Source organism: Papaver somniferum, chromosome 8, assembly GCF_003573695.1.
Source record: "Papaver somniferum cultivar HN1 chromosome 8, ASM357369v1, whole genome shotgun sequence".
In the NCBI taxonomy this organism is placed as follows: domain Eukaryota; kingdom Viridiplantae; phylum Streptophyta; class Magnoliopsida; order Ranunculales; family Papaveraceae; genus Papaver; species Papaver somniferum.
Window position 1 is genome coordinate 84,243,326 of NC_039365.1, and position 15,639 is coordinate 84,258,964.

General features: G+C 35.3%; 1 protein-coding gene and 1 long non-coding RNA gene across 5 annotated transcripts; both read right to left on the reverse strand.

Moving 5' to 3' along the window:
• Window positions 1–1,356: 1,356 nt before the first annotated feature.
• Window positions 1,357–4,363, reverse strand: LOC113304561. Of its 4 annotated transcripts, XR_003338242.1 has the most exons (8): window positions 4,050–4,363; window positions 3,627–3,751; window positions 3,408–3,487; window positions 3,269–3,325; window positions 2,982–3,126; window positions 2,777–2,833; window positions 2,119–2,245; window positions 1,357–1,936 (listed from the first exon to the last, which is right to left on the reverse strand). It is a non-coding gene; the product is annotated as an uncharacterized LOC113304561 (long non-coding RNA). The 4 variants fall into 4 exon arrangements; XR_003338244.1 differs by lacking the exon at window positions 3,408–3,487; XR_003338245.1 differs by lacking the exon at window positions 3,408–3,487 and having other exon boundaries at window positions 3,922–4,363.
• A 5,464-nt stretch (window positions 4,364–9,827) lies between these two features.
• On the reverse strand, window positions 9,828–10,599 carry LOC113304776 (NDR1/HIN1-like protein 26). Its single transcript, XM_026553914.1, has one exon. It carries the CDS (start codon window positions 10,557–10,559, stop codon window positions 9,918–9,920), a length of 642 nt encoding a protein of 213 aa, XP_026409699.1. The 5' UTR covers window positions 10,560–10,599; the 3' UTR covers window positions 9,828–9,917.
• Between the last annotated feature and the right edge of the window lie 5,040 nt (window positions 10,600–15,639).

Here is a 15,639-nt window from a genome sequence, read left to right on the forward strand (position 1 = left end):
GAAGACAACATGAAAATCACTTTTATCTTTCAGTAAGTAAACCTAAGATACTCGAGAATAATCATCAATAAAGGTAACAAACCAACGAAAACTACAAGCAGTAGTGACACGTGAAGGAACCTAGACATTATAGGGTATAATAGCAAAAGAAGACAAACTTTTATTCATGCTTAAAGGATAAGAAACATGGTGATGTTTAGCTATGTCACATGTTTCACAATGAAATTTAGATATATCAAGTTCTGGAAACAACTTAGGAAATAACGTTTGAAAATACCCAAAAGAAGGATGTCATAATCGTTTATGCCACTGCCATACTTGTTCTTCAGAACTAGATCCACTTGTTGATTTGTAGGCTTTTGTGATGCTCTCTTGTTCCATCTCTTGAAACTCAAGGTAGTAAAGGCATCCTCTCTCCTTACCATGACCAATGGTCTTCCCTGTACGAAAATCCTGAAAAACACAGTGTGTGTTAAAAAAGGTAACACGACATTTTAATGCTTTAGTTATCTGACTGATGGAGAGGAGATTGCAAGAGAGATTCGGGACATGTAACACCATAGAAAAGGACATGGAACTAGTTATTGGAAAATTTCCTTCACCGAAAACAATAGTTGGAGACCCATCAGTAGCCAAGATACACGGTTTACTAAGATTAGGATTGTAAGTGGAAAACACACTACAAAAAATCCTAACAAAGGCCACTAAAATCCGGCAACTGCTTCAAGAAATTAGTTGCCAAATGCTTTCGGAACTAATCAAAGACAACTTGTAGTTGCGATATTCTTCGGCAACAAGTTGGCCGCAACTATAATTTTTATTAGTTCCTAAACTCTTCAGCAACAAACGTATGGCAACTTCATGAATTACGTTAGTAGCCTAATGATTCCGGAACTAGGCAAAGGAAACAACTAGTTCCTATATACTTTGGCAACATGTTGATCGCAGCTGTTATTTTCATTAGTTTCGAAAGTCTTTAGCAACAAATGCAGGCCAACTACATAAAATGCATTAGTTTCTTAAACATTTAGAAACTAAATGAGAACTGCAATTGCCAAAAGTTGAGCAACATAACACCCCAACTAGATAATGTTAATTGTTACTTATATCATATGGTTTGGATGAGTAGTTGGGTGAAATATCACATGCTCGAATCGCAATGCAATAAAAAAAATTGTCGTTTATATTGGTGCATTATTTTTCAGCTAGGTAATTGTTTGCGTAGGAGGCAGAGAACACATAGGACCAGAAAAGCAGTATGAAGATTGGATATGTCCTACATTGGTTGTATACAAACCCCCAACTTTCAAATTTCCTTGATGAATTCACAGATAAATGCAAAATGAAAGAGGCAGGTACAGAAGATGCAACTTTTATATAGATCATTCTTTACTGAAAATACATCTGTTTGAGCAAGATAAAAGTTCCAAGCAGAAAAGAAATGCAAACTCATAATAACTAGTAGTAATATATACCAAGTAGACTGGCAGTAGAAACAAGAGTAGCAATGATTTCAAGTTCTTGAGGGTCTTTGTTCATCATATGAACTTGAATCGTGGTCATCTGCAATTCCACCAATGACAAAATCCCAAGCCATAAAAATTAGAGCCTGAATAATACTAGCAATTATCCATATCCCAGCAACTGCCTTTGTTTACAATTCGTCCAACCACTTACAGTTTGAGATGATCTCATTTCAATGTATTTCATGTTTGCCACTACGGTTTCTCATCATCTTGGGAATCTTTGTCTACAACCTCAAGTGGACGCATGGCCATAACCCTGCAAGGAATTTACAACCCTTGCCAATCACTTCCAGAGAAGGAACGCTAATTTTCTCAACCACTCAAGTCCAAGATGGTTAGTTTCCCTGCAACTTGTTCGACTACCGGACTGCTTATTTTACTGCAGGCGCAAAGTCTGAAGGTTTCCAGCACTAACATAACACAAACACCCAAATTCAGAAAAACATGAATGAATTAAAAAATTGCTACAGTATCAACGAATTAGTCTTAGGGGAAACAAGTAGATCAATTGAGTCGGAAAAATAGACTTGGAATATCGCAATGCTACAACATTAAAACCCAAACCACATTTTGATCGAGGTAAGAGGGATACTCTCAGGGTCTTGTTTCGTGATGAAGTTTTGGTTTCTTCCAGTGTAGCTACAATATTCTTCCTTGGTGGTTGGTTTAGCATCACCATCTTCTTATGCTGCAACAGTGCAATCTGTCTGAGTTCATACCTAATTTGAAGTAAGTAAACTTTAATATTATCACAAAGAAAAAAAAAATCAAGATTAAAACTTTAAAGTAAAAAAACCACATCTTATATCATGTCAATTCAGGATATGCATATATATATAAGACCTTCACTAAACGGTCAAGACTCTCCAAAGAGAACTCTCACAAGACCTGGGGACTTAACAGTTGAATATACCGTAACAAGCCAAGCATAACCTAATTGCACACTCAACATTTTTTCTAAGGGGAGTTAAAGCACGAGTCGTGACGTTAGAGCGAGTGATCCAACCAAATCACATCAAAAAGATTGAGTTCCAAGAAAGAAACGGGGATAAATTTTGTATGGAAATTATGTTGCTTAGCTACCGGCACAAAGAGAAGCTTCACAATCCAACAAACCAAACAATTTTGACTAATTATTTGACTATATGCTACAAAACAAAAGAATAGAAAATAAAACTTTTGAAACTCAAATTGATGAACTACCAAACATCAATTTGAGTTTCCACAGCCCAACCAAACATCATCATTACCTTCAGAAGTCGGTGGTAATTAATGAAGGCAGATTATGAGCAAGCAAGAGAGAAATCCTGCGAACAGAAGACAATCTATGAGAGTCCGTAAAAAAAAAAAGTTTTGGAATGACTGTAGATTAACATAAACCAACAGAACAGACAAGACAAATCACAGAATCATTTAAACTCAATTAGATTACATAAAATGAGAACAGAGTAGGACCTTATCAGCCAGCCGCTTCCTTGCCCTGTGCTTCGTCCACCATTCGAATAATTTCACTATGACAGTCTCACCTCCTGGTCATCTTACTTCAACCGTAAGAGTACCATTTAGGTTAATACTTCCTCGTTCCTCATGATACTTCAACCTATGACATAGATAACTGAACAATTAGCTCAACAACGATTGAGAAGAAAATACTCTCACCAAAAAAAGCACTTTCAAGTTAAGAACCAGCACAACACCAGACAAGTAATATAAAGAAACAAAAGGGTTAGCTAGGTTCTAACCATTTCACTCCCTAAGGTAATGAAGAACCAACATATTGCCAAATCCATTTCCAATACCTGTATATACAATTGGAAACCATATGAACAAAACTAACTTAAGAACTGAGCACCAAAAAAAGAGAACATTGCATTAATGCACCAGTCTAGATTGTGTTCTGTATTGCTTGGTTTTCTTGTACAAATTCTGAAGCTATGATTGCGTTCCTCTAGGTCTTACCACTACAAGGATTAAAAAAAATCAATACATATCTTCCACATATAATCTGATCTTCCATCAACCTAATTGACAAGATGAAGAAATGAAAACTACCATAAAAAAAAATATGTAACTTAAACAGAATTCAAAAATTGATTTTACCTTGGTAAGATCCTCTGCAACGAATAACTAGAATCAATTCAGAATGGCCAAACTGGTGATTATTTCAGTTTCTGATGGATACCCAAACGTCCAAATCCTTCAGACGAACCAAAACTCACGCCTAACTGCAACAAAATAAAAACCCAATCAGCAAATAATTTCTTTTCTTTAGATCAATACAAGACTCAAATAAATTTCTGAGAAGAGAATCATAAGAAATTAGAAAAACAGAGATGTAAAGATTGAATCCATATAAAAAGTATTTCAAGCAAATAGATGAACATATCAAGATTACTTATCAGATTCATGAATTTCTACAGTTACGATCGGATGAAATCTAATTTCCTCCATTTGAACAAAAAATTGATATGTAAATGGTTTGACTACAAAAACATTTTATGGTTGATGTAGATTACAACATACTGAGCATTAATCTGGGGTTAGATTCGACTGGGTAATCAAAATTGACCGAAGAACATGCCCTAAAGATTTGACGGAGATTCTATGTTTATGGGAGGAATTATTTTGTGGGTTTTTAATGGGAAGAAATTTGTTGCTGTCTTTGTTACTGATGATGATTTTTTTTTGTCAAACAAAAATCATACAGATGGTTTTGGTTTTGGGTTTTTGATTTTGGTGAGAGAAAATTATTTCTTGTTTAGTTATCTCTGAGAGATGAATGGTAGGAAGATCTGCTTGTGGATTTTGCTACAGTTTAAGTCTTAATAAAAAAAGAAGAAAACTTATAGGCAAGGATGCGGGGTTCCAGCGGAGGAAAAAGAATTTCAATGAAATTTCTGTTGAAAATTTCGCGGGATTTAGTGCGCCAAAACTTAGTTATTCCCGCCAATTGTGAAACATTATATATGAGTACATCCGGATCAATGACTTGTCATAGTTTGTTGTCGTTAGATTTGAATGAGATGGGGCCAGATGTTAGAATATGCGGTGGCGATTAGATTTTCCGTGAAAAAAAATTTGGTGGGAATTTAGAGCGCCAGATTTTTGAATGGGATGGCAATCCGAGTCACATATTGGGATTGTTTCTACTGGGAAAAATGATATCATACGGATCTTACATTTTCTTATACCTTTTTGAAGGAAAAAAAAATGAATAAAAAAGATATATAAAGAAAATTCAATTTAAAAGTATAGAGATGTCAATTTTACAATAGGGTAATTGATAGCAGTGCGACAAGTGGCACGACAACACTCTTTTGAATAGCAACTCGAATCGGATGGAACAGATAACTTTCTAATTTAAAATTGACATCGTGACTGGCTAGGTAAGGATGCCTAAGTGTTGTGAAAACAAGTATGCCAAAGCCATATCTGCGTTCAATGCACTTGTCCAAGTATGCCTAAGCCATATCTGCGTTCAATGCACTTGTCCAAGTATGCCTAAGCCATATCTGCGTTCAATGCACTTCAACCTTTTCAAAAAGACCACGTATCATCTTCGAGATCGTCAAAAGTGTTGTGAAAACAAGTATGCCTAAGCCATATCTGCGTTTAATGCACTTGTCCAAGTATTTATCGTGCTTGCATGTAATTTCATTGGCGATGGTTGTACCTGGAGTGAAACTGCGATGTCTACTATTGGTGAATGGTTGTACATATTAGACTTGGTAGACATGTGATCAATTGTTCAGCTATCACCAAGGATCCTTAGGTTTTTCGCATGAAGATGTAGTTGCATTACTAAATGTACCTTTGTTACCTGATTGAGCCATAAAAGTAGACCTAACAGAATTCTCCTTGGAAGACAGTTTTCGGGCATACTCCCTTATCATTTGCTCCATTTGGGCTTGAGATGGTTGGGAAGAGGTACTGGTTGATGCAGATGAAAAATCCTCCTCATCAGTTGTGTGGTATGCTCTTGGGCCACCATTGAAACCTTATCTTCTTCCTCCACCACTACCACTAGAGAAACCCCCTCTCATATTACCATTCTGCCATTGTGGACGCCCATTGAGATTGAAGCATGTCTCCCTGGTATGCCTTCTCTTGTTACAATGGTCATAATTAATATAGTGAGTCTTTCTTGTAAGGCTTGCGGTTCTTTTCTGATGTGATTGTTGGAACATGAGTAAAGGTGGTAACAGCCTTCAATGCTGAACTTTCTTGAGCCACTTGAGATGTCATAGCAACTCTGCGAAGTTCTTTAGACCTTACAATTTTATAAACTCCACAAAGTGTAGGCAATAGATCCTTTCATAATATTTGAATTCTAATGGGGTCAAAATCAAAGTCTAAACCAACAAGGAACTCAATGATTCGATCCTTTTTAATTCTCTTTTGCAACTTAATGGTGTCAGCAACACAATTTATGTCACGCGGCTGGAAGAAATCAAGTTCTTGCCACAAAACTTGAAGAGCATTATAGTATACTGACAAGGGTATGTTATTCTTCCTTGTATCTATAACTCTACCATTCAAATCATAGATTTATGTAGCATCACCACTCACCAGATAAATCTAAGCAACTGCATCCCACAGTTATTTTGCAGTAGATAGGCGCATAAAACCGCTCCTTAAATCAGGAGATAGAATCTAACCACCAACGCATTATTATGGCATTTTCTTCCACCCAAGTCTCATATGTAGGGTCTGAGATTTCTGGATATGCCTTGCTTCCAGTCAGATACCTAATCTTTCCCTTACGGGTGATGTAAAACTTCACCCAATGAGACCAAACAAGGTAATTGGAATCATCCAACTTACAGGAAGTCATCTTAACATTCATATTATCGTTATAATAAAAATCTAGAGATACTGAACTCTTAGAGTTAGATAAACCACTATTTTCAAAAGTACTAGCCATAGATCTAACTTAACTCAACAAGCAAAGACAATCTTCAAGGAGAAACCAACTTACAAACAACCACAAAATCTTCAAGAACAGCAGTTTGCATCTTCTTTAAAACAACTTTAGGATATAACTTCAAGGTCTTAATCACCTATCGAAGCAACAGTAGATCAATCTAAAGAAGGAACTAAGATGAGTTTTCTCTTATCTCGCTCTCTTGAGCTCTGATACCACGTGGAAATCAAGATAGAGTGAATATAAGAGTGTGAACCACTCAGAGGTAAGCCCTCACTTTTATAGATAGATTTTGTACAGTTAGAACTATACCCTTAAAGGGTAAAGATATCTAAACACTGTTCACGAATCACTATACACTATTCCTACCCCGCATAACTAAATGTACACAGATTATACATGTGAACAACTCTAGTGCACATATTCTACACTACACTAACTTGTAAAGTCTGACCATGAGATTGATATTTTCCATCTAAACACCTGCATAGAGATCTCTCTGGCTTTAGGATCGGAGTATCTTTATAGCTACCGCGATTTTTGTCAACAATTTCTGGAGAATTGGAGTAACAACGAATATTTTCCAAGCCCTTCTTGCCGACAAGGGGATATGAATAAGGGCTAAGCATCCACCTTTCAAACAAAGGCGAAAACCAGATCTATAGAACAAGTATGAGCCGAATGAAAGGGAAGGGGATAGAGTTACTGAAACCGAGAGCATGGGGCAAATCATTATTTAAAAATCTCTAAGATTATTGAGGTAATTAATTTTGCACGAACAATAATCTTTTTGGGAACAATGGCAGAGTTAGTTGTTACAATACCCTGTTAGAATAGACTTTAAACTAAGGATTGGAACTTAAGTAGAAATCTGGTTGCTAAACTTTAACACCTACTCGAGGATGTATGCAAATAGCACCTCTTCATGCAGAAGAAAAAACTTATACCGTTCTACTTTGAACTGCTGGTGACTCGATATCTTTTCACACTACGCTAGCTAATTAATCATTGAACTTTGAAGGAGCCAATTCTTTTTCTATTTTGTTTACTGGAAGGAGTCAATTCTATCAGCGAGAAGAAAGCAAGCACATTCCAACAATATCAGCCTTTTTTTTTTCCTTGCGAAAAGTAAAGCAAAAGATGATATATCTTTTAGGAAGACAACTTGTCTTCATCTATCATCATCAGCTTGAATTATTTCACTTCCTATGCTTAGAGCAACTGCAATGGACGAGTAAACCCAAATTTTTACTCGAGTGGACTGGCGTAGTGGGACGGACCATCGATCAAAATTTGATCAAAGAGTAAAATCCAGACCAAATTTGGTCGGCGATCAAGACCAAATCCAAATATAGTCGGGCGTTAATATAATCTCCGCTACACATCGGGAGTTGATATAATCTCCGCCATTCATCGCGCGTTGGTATAGTTAACGTCCAACGAACAGGCGTGCATATAAACTTCGCCTGAATGGGGCGTTGGTAAAGATAACGCCCGATGGGGCGTTCATAAACTTAACGCACGAAATGGGGCGTTCATATACTTAACGCCCCACTCCACTTTAAGTTTTAAACTTTTGAAACTTGCATGGGGCGGGCTTTATACCTCCGTCCCATTATTTTTTTTTTTTTGTTTGTTTTTTGAAGTGTATACTATACCAACGCCCCACGTCAGGCGTTATCTTTACCAACGCCCCATTCAGGCGTTATCTTTACCAACGCCTGATTCCAGGCGTAATCTTTATCAACGCGCGACCAAATTTAATCTGCAACCACTACGCCACACGACGGACTAAACCCAAATTTGATCTTTTTTTTTAGTCTTTGGTCTTTGGTTATACTCGCACCACTGTGTACGCTCTTAGGGGTCTCGAACATTTTCCAAAGGTCATACATAATTTTCAATATCATAGGTTTTAAAGTGACAAATACCTAAAGCTTCCATTTCCATTAAAAAGTTCGGGTGGAAACTTAATGCATACCATGCATAGGTTGATATGTAAGTGCTGGTTCCCGGCCCGCCGATGTCAATTGATTTCTGTTGTCGCGACAGTTAAAATTTCTCCGATGGAGACGTTGCTCTTTTAAACGTCTATGCGCATACTACGTGTAATAACGAAACAGAGAGTGGCCATTAGATATATTCCTACTAGATTACTCCAGACATTATATATCTGATTTGACAAGTATATCCCCAGATATTTTCCACTATATGTACAAAGAAGGATCTCTAGGCTCTAGCTACGAGTCCCATTACCACATCCCTAATTATTGAAATTGAAAAGGCAAAGAAGGTTGGGTGTGAGACTGCAATTTTTTCGAGATTCTTCAGCAAAGAAAGCCGTAATGAATTACCTTTCTTTTCCCACTTTCTCCTTTCTCACTTTCTTTATACATCTTTTAACTACTTTGAATCTCATCATCAGTGTTTCTCTATCTCTCCATAATACCCAAAGCTGCCAAGCCAAGACCAAAGTAAAATCGGGGCCACTGTAGTCTGGTTTTCCAGTAGTAAACTGGCAGGCACCAGTAAAACATTCAACGATCCACCCTTAATGGATTATTTGATAAACTAATAAATTCTCCAGTTGGTAGTTAGTTAATATTTCATGTAACACCTTATGTACATGGAGGTTTCACTTTTCTTTGAAAACCCATTTGACATTACCTGAATTTATTGCGTTGTATACCTAGTAGTTCTGATTCATTAGTGCGAGGTTTCATTGGAAATCCCAGTTATAAGAAATGTAAAAATGTAAAAGTACAAAAAATCGATCTAAAACCTACCTTAGAGCCTGTTTGGTATAGTTTTCAAAAACAACTATCTGTTTTTAAAAACAAAGAAAACAGGAGAAAACGCGTTTGGTAGGGACATTTTTAGAAAATGTTTTCAGCTTGTTTTCTATTTATGAAAACTAACAAATTATTATTTAATGTTTTCTCTTTTTCCTTTTTTGTTTCTTCTTCTTCTTTTCAGGAAAAAGTAAGAGATCGGGGTCTCTTTTTTCTTTTTTGTTCCTTCTTTTTCTTCTCTTTTCAGAACAAAGTAAGAGATTGGGAAAATGACTACAAGTAAGTCATGGCCAGTATCACTATCTCTTAGACGAGTCTTTACATTTGATTCATACCAAATAATTTTTAGAAAATGAAAACAAGGAAAAAATGATATGTTTTTAAAACACTAAAAAACTGTTTTTAAAAGTTGTACCAAACAGACTGTTAGTGTTTATCATGAAACTTTAGAGTATCATGTACATAAAGATATATAAATACGCATTAATTCAGGTCTTAATAAATATAGTATATATAGTTAATCACTTATCAGTCAGTCCATACTAGTTACTACAACTTTACAAAACTGTTACTTAAAAAAGATGATAAAAACACAAAATCTGAAGAGATAAAATACAATAAACTTAATTATGACATAGCCTTTTAACTAACTTAAGACATAATATGTGTTTTCTCTTAAACAGTTGTAGAGCATTGACTACCTTGTTTAGCACTAAGAGGACCTGAACCGACGGCATTATTCGGTCCGAAAGCCTGAATCGTAACACAATTAACGATAAACCGGTAAGGACTTGAAACCCATGCTCCAATTTTCCACCTTAATCTTCCATTAATCTTTAAACTGAAAACCAACTTACCAATAGTTTGATCACGGCTAACTTCATAGCCGAAAGAAGGAGACACAGGTAGACTAATACCCATTAACGAAGCACTTAAAATATTGCTATCTTCATGACCTTGATAAAATGGTGGCAGATATTCATCAACAGTAATTTGTTGTCCTTTATATGAGGCATAAACTTGAAGTTGATCATAGAAAACACCTACTTTTGTATTAGGATTTTTTGAAACTAGAGTAATCTGTATGGAAGAGTTTAGAAGATGGGGACTTGAAAGATTAAGTTGATAGATATCAGCTTGCTTAAGGAAAAACTCAGGTTTTGATGGATGTAAGGTTAACCAAATGAGAAAAATTAAAAAGATAATAGTCGAGAAGAAAGTTGAGAAAACATACAAGATTTTTCTGTTAATGAATTTGTTTACTTTGAATCCTTTTTTGGCACAATGTTTTGGTGAATCTACGAGGACTTGAGACATTTGCAGTGTAAAGAGAGAAAGTAAGAGAGATGGGAAGAGAACGGTGCAAAGCTATAGAACTATAGGAGAAGAATGGAGTTTAAATAGTTCGATAAAGGTGACTATTTGGTATCCTATCAGTGGGATATACAGTATTATCTTAAGAATCCTTGTATTCAAAATAATTAGATTCTGCTCCTCAGACTTTGCAAGATCAATGAAGCCATGGTCCAACTAGACCAACTTCTATGATATGGATCAACATTTGTATGCGTACAAGTGGCATCGGAATTTGAACGTCCTTCCTTTGTAGATGTTTTGGAAAGACATCTTTTGCTAATACAAAGAGGGTTAAGAGAATCTTTTTTTTTTTTTAACTCTCAAAATTTCATTCACCATAAAATAAAGATTACATGAATTTCAAGAACATCGAGATTAAAGATCGAAATACATTAACAACTGCCTCTCACTGTTGCAAATCAAGATCCCAACTCAGTTGTTCTGAAATGTGGTGTAACAAATTTTCGCAACGGAAATATAATAGTTGTGAATTTTGGGGCGTAACAGCTGCACATTTGAGTGTGCAACAAGAAGCTACATTTAGAGAAGATGAAGAGAGGAGGGAGAATGGTAGTGGTGAGGCAACAAAATAACAAATAATGAATTTCATTCAAAATTAGCGATATAATAACTTCTCTAACAATGTTGTTTTGTTTGTCTAATGGTGTTTAATTGAAGATGGGATATGATTTGATGTTAGTTGAGATCTTATGATTGTTTCTTCCCTCTTAATTTAAGAGGAGATAAACCGTATTAAACGATCCGACTCGGATTGATTTGAAAACCAAACGGAATCATGTACAATTCGGTCACAGTTTAAGAAATGGAAACCGACTTATAATATACAGTTCGTTTGACAATTTTTCCTGAAAACTGGACCGACTGACTGTTATGCAACCCTAAAGAAAAGTATCCATAAGCTGAAAAATTGTGGCACACCATGTATGTGCGTTTATTATAGAGATCGGGAGCACCGATGAGATATCTTATCTTATCTTATACTAATATAAAGGAAAGAGGTATTTTAGTTAGTCACAAAAGGACAAAATAGTTTGGTGTAACCCTGATATTACTAAAATGACCTTAAATATCAACCACTACTATACATATGTATTTAAGGGTAAAAACAAACACTAAATTAATATTTACATATTCAACTTTATATATTTGCATATTCACATAAATGTCATTGTTTTAAAAAAAATCGAATTTTTTTTAAAAGTTTGATATCTTCCAAAATACATATTGGATTTTTATAACATTAGCATATTTGGAAACTTTCTTAAAGTACCTACGTTATGATTACAAATAAGAATAATAAACTTTATTTTACGAAAAAAGATCACTCTTATCAAAATTGGTGTTATTAAAAAAGTAAAATTCAAGCATATACATTACACCTGTGGTCTCACTAGTTTAGATAGTGAAAACTACTTATTAAGGATGTGGGTCATTATTATTATTATTGGGAAAAAAAAAAAAGAGGACCCAGATAACAAAAGATATAAAACATGGGAATCTCATTGTAACTGACTTTTTAGAAGCTAATGAGGATCTAAAGTGTTTTTCTATGATCGGAAGTCATCCTCGCCATATCTCCCTCTTTCCATGTGTAGCTAGGAAAATATTTATTTTTCTTTTTTATTATAAGTAGATAGCTTCTTATTTTTGTGTATATTCTGTTACAAATGAGCACTTCTGAATTTTGGTTACAAATTAGTACTTCTGTATAGATATAGAAGTGATTTCTGTATTTGTATGTATATGTTCTTGTGAAATAGAGAAAGAGATACAAAGTAGAGGGAAAGAAGAGAGATATTTTTATTAATCTGCGTAAAGAATACAATGTTTAAGTATGTATTTATATAGACAGAAGACTTGGTGTTTAGGATATGTAAATCCTAAACTTAGACATGAAGGGCATCTTAGTATATAAACTTGGTTGGATAGAAATTAGTCATTTTTTTCCCGAAATTGGTTGGATTGTCGGAGAGTTATCATCCCCAAGTATTGTTAAGCGCCATAAAATCGATCAAAATTCGAATTGATTATCCATAATTACGGCCTAAAAATCATGAAAAACCGTGGCCAAATACAATTCGCAACGGCTTTTTTCAATTTCATTGATTTCGATCAAATTCACTTGAAATTGACCATATTTTTCCAAAATTAATTTGATAATCGAACAATTGGGGTCCCCAAACATATTTATACCTTATCAAACTGGATCAACTCGATCGATTTCACCCTCAATTGTTTCAAATTAAACCAAAATTAATCATGTGTTACGTATTAGTAACGGATATATGCGTTGCTTAATCATTTCCCTTGCAAAATCATGTGTATCCCCCTAATTTGGTTTTTCCTTTTCTTTCAATAATGAGTAAAAACATCCTTAGACTCTTAATTATTTGTTGTTTGATTTTCTTGATCTACAGGGAAAGGGTTATTGGAGTCGATGCTTAGTTGAGGCCAATTCAGGTCAGTTGCTCGAAATCGAGAAGAACGGTGGAGCTACAGTTCCACTGGTCTATTCCTCTCCATGGTGGTGCTTTTTATACAAGTGCGAGTAAAGTATCCAAGTTTTTAGTTGAAGAAAAATACCCCAAACCAAGTTCTCTGAATTGTGAGAAGAATGTAGTTATCACAATCGATTTAAGGATGGATTTGGGGATTACGTGTAGAAGGAAGGTTATTATCATCCATATGTAATGTGCCAGTGATTATTTTTCTTATATCTTTGGTAATATCGCTCCTTCTTCACAAGTGACAATTTCTTTCAGATGATACTTTACACTGCAAGAAGAATTTTTATAATAGTCGAGTTATTCTTCATATAGTTAAAAACATTCATTCTTCACAAGTGGTAATTCATCTCAGAAATAACTTCTCAACTTTTACATGTAAGAAGAAGATCCTTAAAAGTTCCTCTTCACTGAATCATATATTTTATTCTTTACAAGTGGCAGATATATTCAGAAGCTACTGTTCACTGTTTACATGCAAAAAGAAAGTCTAGATAAACATCCATCCGTGCATTTTCACTCATAACTCTTACAGAAAGTAAAATCAGAAAACAAAATTCAAAAATTCCATAATATACTTAAATTAGAACAACTTCTCTCCACTAGTATTTAAATTCCAGAAAAAATGACTGATGTCCCAACTGAAAATACATTGCTCATCTTACTGAAATGCTGGAAGATTAGGTTAATCCATTATCTAAGTCTTTCAAATATTATGTGGACTTCCTAAGTATTGATGCAATCTTAATTTATAAGGGAAAATATCCTAAAATGATTGTAAAGATTTTCAGAGAAATTAAGAAAGATGATGATTCTAAAGGTCTTAAGGTAAGAGATATGGCACACAAATCAAAAAAGAGTTTAAATATCTATTTTTAGGAATCACAAAGTCTGAGACGAAGAGATGTTTGTAATTTATATCTATCTCGTTCCTGACCTAAGGTTATGAAAACCTCAAAGATTAATAAGAACAAGATCCGGATACAAGAACTATTAGGTAAAAGATAGTCTGACCGGGCTTAACGAATCCCTAATTGAAGTCTTCAAATTCGTAACCTAATTATGTTTCATAGAGAAAACCTAGGTTTTAAAGGACAAATTTAGCTTAGAAACTAGGATACAAGGTGTCGTGGATTGAGAAATCCAGTTGCAAAAGTCTCACTATTTATAAATTTTCAAGGCTGTGGGTAGCTTTAAATTCAATCTATGGTTGCTTAGAATTCAAGCAAATACTTTCTCAGTTTAAATGAAGTTCTTATTAGGAATCCATGTGAACGTGTGAGAAATATTACTCGAAGTTAACATGAGAATGTACACTATAGTTTAGGGAAGTGGAACCACACACAATGATGGTTCATAGCGTCTAAGAAACCTTTGAACTCAGAAGCACATAGTGGTGTTCAGTAACACACTTTTTTTTTCTCCTTTTTTTGAGATAAACAAGGAACCTTTTCATTAGTGGAAAAATGAGGTTATAATGAGTTTAAGATTGAAAATAAGAGAATATAAAGTGTTAGAGCACTGCTCGGTCGAACTCGCAAGCGTTGCTATCTGATAGGCGCATTTATGTGCCTAAATTGTCCTCAATGTTTCGTATTGTTGGTACTCGTTTTCGTCCTTATTATGGTGTTTTGTGTATTTTTTAGGTATTTTTGGAAATTAAATATTGTTGGAAAAATCGGCTCGAAAAATCACTCGGAACACCCCGGAGGACACTTGCTATACGGAGCCGAGATTTGGTTAAGGGGCACCTCAATTACTAAGGGGCACCTCAGTTACTAAGGGGCACATCAATTACTAAGGGGAACCCCAGGTCACCCCCAAAACAGGCATCTGCTATTCACACCCCACATATGGTTAGGGGGACACCACCTTCTTCGTTTGAACTTAAAAATTGGCGGGAAAAAAGAGCAGCTCTCTGGTGAATTTTTCGATCGAAATTTGAAGGATTTCTGGGTAGACTAAAGGGCTGAAACTTAATGGGTAGTTGTGATATGTCCTAAAAAAGCTGGTATGGGTGTTTGTTTCGATCAAAATTGGCTGGAAAATCCGTGACAAGAAAACAGGGCAGCCCGTGCATGAGAAGAATAATTCACGAGTTTTTGAAGATTTATGCGTGTTCTGCTCGTGTATGATGACTCTAGCAACACTCTGGACCGTGTAGAAGGAAAATAAGGAAGGTTGGACAGCTGCAGATGCTCGGATGAAGAAAAAATATCCGGAAAATATTTTCTTTAACTGCCGAGTTTAATGAAGAATATTGAGAATTTTGGCGTAATTAAATGGGTCTAAGGAGTATAAATATGTTGAGGGGATCATAGAGAATCGAGGGGGAGAGATTGGGAGAAGTTTAGAGGACCACAGTAAAAAAATCGAATTTGCAGAGAGACCACCTGCTGCTGCTGCTGCCATTGAAGAACACTGAAGAACACGAAGAACGGACCTGCATCAGTAGTCGTTTTTGAACAGTCACAACGACTCATAGTGTGGGTCGCAGCTCAGAGAAGACTTAAAAA

Excerpts from the sequence above, each read along its gene's own strand:
- LOC113304776 (XM_026553914.1), bottom strand. The coding sequence starts at position 10,559 with ATGTCTCAAGTCCTCGTAGATTCACCAAAACATTGTGCCAAAAAAGGA.